Source organism: Penaeus vannamei, chromosome 33, assembly GCF_042767895.1.
Source record: "Penaeus vannamei isolate JL-2024 chromosome 33, ASM4276789v1, whole genome shotgun sequence".
Classification (NCBI taxonomy): Eukaryota; Metazoa; Arthropoda; class Malacostraca; order Decapoda; family Penaeidae; genus Penaeus; species Penaeus vannamei.
The window spans coordinates 13,651,292-13,658,791 of NC_091581.1; the positions used below are offsets into that span (position 1 = coordinate 13,651,292).

General features: G+C 34.5%; 1 protein-coding gene across 1 annotated transcript in view; it reads right to left on the minus strand.

The window, feature by feature from the left end:
* LOC113826593 (alpha-2-macroglobulin-like protein 1) overlaps positions 1–7,500 on the minus strand; it is an 89,046-nt gene that overhangs the window by 76,220 nt on the left and 5,326 nt on the right. The window contains exon 6 of the mRNA XM_070145210.1: positions 6,408–6,504. Within this exon, the coding sequence (XP_070001311.1) occupies positions 6,408–6,504 (97 nt within the window). The remainder of the gene's footprint in view (positions 1–6,407; positions 6,505–7,500) is intronic.

Below are 7,500 nucleotides of genomic sequence, written 5' to 3' on the forward strand. Positions count from 1 at the left end.
AAGTGGTTTGGAATAGAATTGCAGATAAAAAAAGTAGTTCAAAATAGAATTTCAGCAACGAAAAGGTGTTTGGGAATAGAATTGCAGAGATGAAAAAGTAGATTGAAATAGAATACCAGATATGAAAATGCATTTCAGAACAGAATTGCAAAGGTCGTTCAGAATTGCAGAAACAAAGGTGGTTTGGAAGAGAATTGCAGAGATGAAAAGGTGGTCAGGGGCGGTGCTAGAAAACTTTAATGGGGGGGTGTCGGGAGCAAGGTTACTCAGTAACATTTTAAAAATTAAATCCACACCATATTTTTTAATATGTTTCGAAATGGACCAATTTGAAATGAAAATGAAAACTTCGAGAGTTACAAACCATGATCATTGATTTCTTAAATTATGCCGACCACCAAGTTTGCCGAGTAAACTAATTTTTTTTCCATTCTGCCGAGTGAAATGATGATTTGTGACCTTTGGGGGGTGTCGCATCCCCCCCCCCCATAGCATCGCGCCTGAAGGTGGTTTGGAATAGAATTGCAGAGACAAAAAGGCAGATTTGAATAGAATACCAGAGATGAAAATGGAATTCAGAAAAGAAATGCAGAGACAAAAAGGTGGTGTGGAATAGAATGACAGATACAAAAACGTATTTCAAAATAGAATTACAAAGACAAAGAAGTGATTTGGAATAGAATTACAGACGACAAGGAGGTTCAGAGTACAATTGCAGAGACGAAAAGGCGATTTGGAAAAGAATTCCAGACGAAAGATGGTTCAGAATAGCATTGTGTAGCCAAAAGGGCGGTTCGGAATACAATTCCAGAGATGAAAAGTCGGTTTAGAATACACTTGTGGAGATGAAAGGGCAGTACAGAATAGAATTGTAGAGATTAAGAGGTTCGGAACAGAACTGAAGAGATGAAAAAACAGTTTTGAATAGAATTGTGGAGACAAACAGGCGGTTTGAATTTAAATTGCAGATGAAAAGGCAGATCGGAATAGAACTGTAGAGACGAAAAGGTGGTTTAGAATAAGATACCAGAAACGAGAAGTTGGTTTGGAGTAGAATTCCAGAGATGAAAAGGGAGCTTGGTATAGAACTGCAGAAATGAAAAGGTGGTTGAGAGTAGAATTGCAGAGGTGAAAAGGTGGTTCAAAATATAATGGTGGTATGGAATACAATTACAAACGGAAAGGTGGTTTGGAATAGAATTGCAGAGAAGAAAGTGTGGTTTGGTATAGAATTACAGAGACAAAAGGGGAATTCGGAATAAAATTACAAGCGAAAGGATGGTTTGGAATAGGATTGCAGAGATGAAAAGGCGATTTTTAATAGAATTGCTGAGATAAAAGTGTTTTGGAATAGAAATGCAGAGACGAAAATGTAATTCGGAATAGAATTCATGAGACGAAAAAGCAATTCAACTGGAGATAAGCTGTTCAGAATAGAATAGCAAAGATGAAAAAGTAGTTGGAATAGAGTTGCGAAGACGAAAATACAATTCGGAAAAGAAATGCAGTGACGAAAATGCAGTAGTAGTGCGGAATAAAATGAAAAAGCTATTCAGAGTAGAATAGTAAGAGACAAAAATGCGGTTTGGAGTAGAATTGAGAGGACTAAAAGATGATTTGAAATATAATTCCAGAGATGAAAAGGTAATTCAGAATAGAGTTCTAGAGATGAAAAAAGCAGTTTAACTAAAGACAAAATGGCGATTTGGAATAGAATTTTAGAGACGAGGTATTTCGGAATAGAAATCCAGAGATGAAAAGAATGTTCAGAATAGAATTACTGAGATGAAAAGGCACATAAAAAAGTTCAAAATATAATTCCAGAGACGAAAAAGGTAGATCAGAATAGAATTGCAGAGATGAATATGCATTGTGATTCAGAATAGAACAGAAGAGACAATAGGTGGACCAGAATAAAATTACAAAATATAAAAGCAGTTCAAGAGAGAAATGCAGAGACAAAAAGGTAGTTTGCAATAAAATTGTGGAAACAAAAAGGCTGTTCGGAGTAGATTTAAAGATTAAAAGGTGCATTAGAATAGTATTGCAAAGACAAAAAGGTGATTCGAAATGGAACTGGTTTGGAATTGAAATACAGACCCAAAAACGCAGTTTGGTATAGAATTGTAAAAATAAAAAGGTGGTTTGAAATAGTATTGCAGATATGAAAAGGTGATTTGTAAAGGAATTTCAGAAATGAAAAAACATTTTAGAATAAAATTTCAGTGACGAAATAGTGGTTTGGAATAGTTGCCATGATGAAAAGGTGTTCTGGAATTGAATTCCAGAGACAAAAATGTAGTTAAAATTGTAGAGACGAAAACGTGGTATGGGATAGAATTGCGATGTAAAGGTAGTTGTGAATAGAATTATGTATATGTGTGTGTGTGTATATATATATATATATATATATATATATATATATATATATATATATATATATATATATATATATAACGGTTTGGAATAGAATGACAAAGGCAAAAAGGTAGTTCGAAATATTACTGTGAAGATGAAAAGGTGTTTCAGAATATAATTATAGCAATGAGAAAACGGTTTGGATTAAATCAGTGAATGAAATGGGGTTTAAAATAGAATTGCAGAGACGAAAAAGCAGTCAGAATAGAACTGCAGAGATGAAAAGCTGGTTTAGAATAGAAATCTAGAGATGATAAGACGGTCTGGAACAATACTGCAGAGACATATAGAAATCCAAAGAAGAAAAGGCGGTTCAGAATAGAATTTATGAGATGAAAGGCAGTTCAGATTTTAAATCAGATTTGAAATGGAGAACCAAAATGGCGGTTTGGAATAGAATTGCAGAGACGAAAAGGTAGTTCAGAATCGAATTTCAAAAGGCAATTCGATTTCAAAAGGCAATTCGGAATAAAACAGCAGAGACAAAAGACGGTTAGAAATATTGCAGAGATGAAAGGGTGGTTCGCAATGGATTTGAAGATGAAAAGGAACTTCGGAATGGTATTAAAGAGACGAAGAGGCGGTTTGAAATAAAATTGCAAAAACGAAAAGGTAGTTTGGGATAGAAAGAGATAGAAACGCAGTTTGAAATAGAATTATAGAGAAAAAGTAGTTTGGAGGTAATTCGTAAAAGAATTCCAGAGATGAAAAGTTTAGAGTTTGGAGTAGATTTATAGAAATGAAAAGGTAATTCATAAAATAATTCCACAGACGAAAAAGCGCTTTGGAATAAAATCCAGAGATGAAATATGAAAACGTATGTGGTTCGGAATAGAATTGCAGAGACGAAAAGGCGATTTTAAATAGAATTACATGAAATGAGATGAAAAGGCAGTTTGCAATAGATTGAAGAGAGGAAAAGGTGGTTTAGAACAGAATGGCAGAGATGAAAAGATCGTTCAGAATGGAATTACATAAACGAAAAGGTGGCTCGAAATAGAATTACAGAAAAAAATTAGTGTTTTTGAATAGAATTGCAGACGATAATACGGTACAGAATGGAATAGTAGAGACAAATAGGCAATTTGGAATGGAATTGCTGTTACGAAAAGGCGGTTAGAAATAGAATTGCAGAGACGCAATGGATTTGAAAATGAAAAGGAGGAAAAGGTGGTTTGGGATAGAATCACAGGAACAAAAAAGTAGTCTGAAATAGAATTTTAGAGATAAAAAGTAGTTTGAAGTAGAATTGTAGAGACGAAAAGGTAATTCGTAAAAGAATTCCACAGATGAAAAGGCACTTTGCAATAAAATCCACAGATGAAAAGGCGGTTTGGAAGACGAATATATGGTTTGGAATAGTATTGCAGAGACGAAAATGCGACTTCATATAGAATTACAGAGACAGAAAGGTATTTCAGAATAGAATTAAAGAGATGAAAAGATAGTTCGGAATGGAGTTGCGTAAACGAAAAGATGGTTCAAAATAGAATTACAGAAATAAAAAGGTGTTTTCGAATAGAATTGCAAATGCAAATCAAAACAGAATTGTTGAGACAAATAGGCGGATTGGAATAGAATTGCAGTTACGAAAGACAGTTTGGAATAAAAATCCAGAGATGATAAGTTCAGAATAGAATTGCAGAGGAAGCGGTTTAGAATAGAATTGCAGACATGAACAGGTGGTTCAGATCAGAAATGCAGACACAAAGACACAGTTCAGAATAAAATTGTAAAGGCGAGAAGGTAGTCTGGAATAGAATTGCAGACGAATAAGCAGTGTGAAATAGAATTGCAGACATGAAAAAGCAGAATTACAGAGACAAAAAGGTGGTTTCCAACAGAATTATAGAAATGAAAAGGGGGTTTGGAATAGAATCTTAGAGACAAATATTAGGTTCAGAATAGAATTGCAAAGAGGAAAAGGTGGTTTGGAATATAATTGTGCAGACAAAAGGGTGGATCAGAATGAAATTCCAGAGATGAAAGGGCAGTTCAGAAGAGAATTCCAGGCGAAAATAAGGTATGGAATAGAATGGCGGAGATAAAAAGGTAGTTTGGGATTGAATTCCAGAAACAAAAATGCAGTTTGGAATAGAACTGTGGAGATGAAAAGGTATGTTGGGATAGAACTGCAGAAGAAAAATCGGTTTGGAATAGAAGTTCAGAGACGAAAGAATGTTCAGAATATAATTGCAGAGATGAAAATGATATTCAAAATACAACTGCACAGATGAAAAGATGGTTCAGAATGGAATTGCAGAAATGAAAAGATTGTTTGGAATAAAACTGCAGAGAATAATAGACAGCTTGGAATAGAATTGCTGAGAAGAAAAGGCAACTTGGAATAGAATTGCAGAGACGAAGAGCCAGTTCAGAATAAAATTCCTGAGATGAAAAAGCAGTTTGGAATAAAACTACTGAGACAAAAATGCGGTTTGGAAAAGAATTGCAGAGGTAAAAAAACTGGTTTGGATTAAAACTGCAGAGATGAAAAGGCGGATTGGAATAGATTTGAGGAAAGGCGATTTAAAATATAATTGCCGAGACATACAGGCAGTTCAGAATAAAATGCACAAACAAAAATGTAGTTCAGAATAGAATTGTGAAGAGAAAAAGGTAGATTGGATTAGAATTAAAGAGACGAAAAGGCAGTTCGGAATAGAAATACTGAGACAATTTCAACTGAAATTGCAGATGAAAAGGTGGTTTGGAATAGAATTACAGTTGTAGAATATAGAAAATAGAATATAGAATAGAATTCAAGAGTAAATAATGATGTTTAGAATAGAACTGCAGAGAGGAAAAGATGGTTCAGAATAGAATTTGAGAGATGAGAAATTGTTCAGATTAGAATCCTAAAGACGAAAGGGTGGTTTGGAATAGAATTACAGAGGCGAAACAACGGTTCAGAATAGTATTGTAGAAACAAAAAGGTATTTGGAATGGAATTGCAGAGACGAAAAAGCAGTTTGGAATAGAAGTGTGGAGACAAAAAATAGTTCAGAACAAACTGCAGAGACGAAAAGGTGGTTCAGAATAGAATTACAGAGACACAAAGGCCTTTGGGAATTTTGGGGTTAAATACTACCTCAAACCACACCTGAGGGAAATTTCAAAACCAACCATTCACAAATGGGCACCATCATATTCATCTCTCCACAAGACCTGTTAATTATATTGGAGAACCGCTCAGACATAATCAACGATCTCCAACCGTTGATTCGCATAGTAATTGCATGGTCCCGTTTTTATCTTCCTCCACCAATATCAATGTAATTTCGAATAAATGAAGTTCAGGATAGAATTACATAGACAAAAAGATGGTTTGGAATATAAATTCAAAGACAAAAAGGCAGTTCAGAACAGACTTCCAGATACGAAAAGGTGGTTTGGAAGAGAATTGCGGAGAAGAAAAGATTTTTGGAATAGAACTGCAGAGACAAAAAGGCAGTTCAGAATAGAAATACATAGACTAAAAGGTGGTTTGGAATAGAAATTCAGAGAAAAAAGGTGTTTGGAATAAGATAGTAGACGAAAAGGTGGTTCAGAATAGAATTGCAAAGACAAAAAAGCTCTTCAGAACAAAACTACAGAGATGAAAAGGCGTTCCAAAATGCAGATGAAAAGGCACTCCGTAGAATTACGGAGACCAAAAGGCTATTTTGAAAATAATTCACAATAATTTTCCTCTATAATTCACAATAGAATTATAGAGGAAAAAAGTGGTTTGGAATAGAATTACAGAGACGAAATGGTGTTTAGAATGGAATTATGCAGATGAAAAGGCAGTTTGGAAGGGAAGTACAGTGCTGCTTTGCGACTTTATTTGCACATTTTTTTCTTGTAATACATAACCAAAATCTGTTTATCAGTAATGAAGAAATTAATTTCGAAAAAGAAAATACTGCTGATTCATCAGACCAACAAAAAACAACAAAAAAGGTCAAAAGGAGATACAAAAAATACATATAATAAATAGAACTCACCAGTACAGTTCTCTTGTATTTGGATAGGCATCGTCTTCGCTCATTGTTGGAGACTTCGAGTGTCATCTTGCCCTTGACTGGCTGCCCATAGGTATAGCTGCAGAAGGACGAACACGCAGGCTTAGTAACTGTAATAATCTTTGGGATGAAACGGAATATAGAATGATGGTAGTATGATGATGATGGCAACGATGATAATGCTTTTAGTGATCGTGATAATGGTGAGAAAAATAACAATAATGATAATAATGATATTAGTAATGACAATTATAAGCATAATATTGATAATAATGGTGATAACAATAATCACGATAATTATTATTGTCATAATGATAATAAGAATAAGAATAAAGATGATGATAACAATAATAATAATAATAATAATGAAAAGAATAACAAAGATGATGATAATAATAATAATAATGAAAATGATTATATCATGATAATTGGCTATCTTTTTCCCAAATCTGGGACATCAAGGTATTAGGAGAGTGACGTCACAGATTACTTATTGGCCAGTGGGTATGCCGTTGCCAGGCGCAAAAGGTGCGGTGAAACTGTCCTACACCTGTCTAGACACGGCGCTGTGGGAATCACATCCAGAACGTATAAAATCGAATGTGTCTCTCTCTCTCTCTCTCGGCAATATGAATAAATATGACTGCACAACCACCCTCTGTCTCCCTCTCCCGCTCTCTCTTTCATTCACTTTCTCTCTCGGAAATATACAAACGAAAAAAAAAAAGAAACATCTCCAATCTGATTACTTTCAAAAGGAAATTGAAGAAGCATCTTTTGAATTGCCAATGACATCAAATAATTAGATGTAATGCCAAACTATGTACCTGTATTTCTAATGATGTGGCCAGTTTATTTGATCTTGTTTTATAATTCCCCTAAGAATGAACTTGATATTATCTTTAGTTATTTTACATTACTGTACACTGTCACTGCTTATGAACAAAGAAGAACCATTGCAAATAATGGAAATAAGTGTTTTGACTTTGACTCATTCACTGTTTCCCTCCTCCCTCTCTCTCTCTCTCCCCTCTCACCTTCTATTCAATCATCAGTGTTTCAAATGCTTTATATG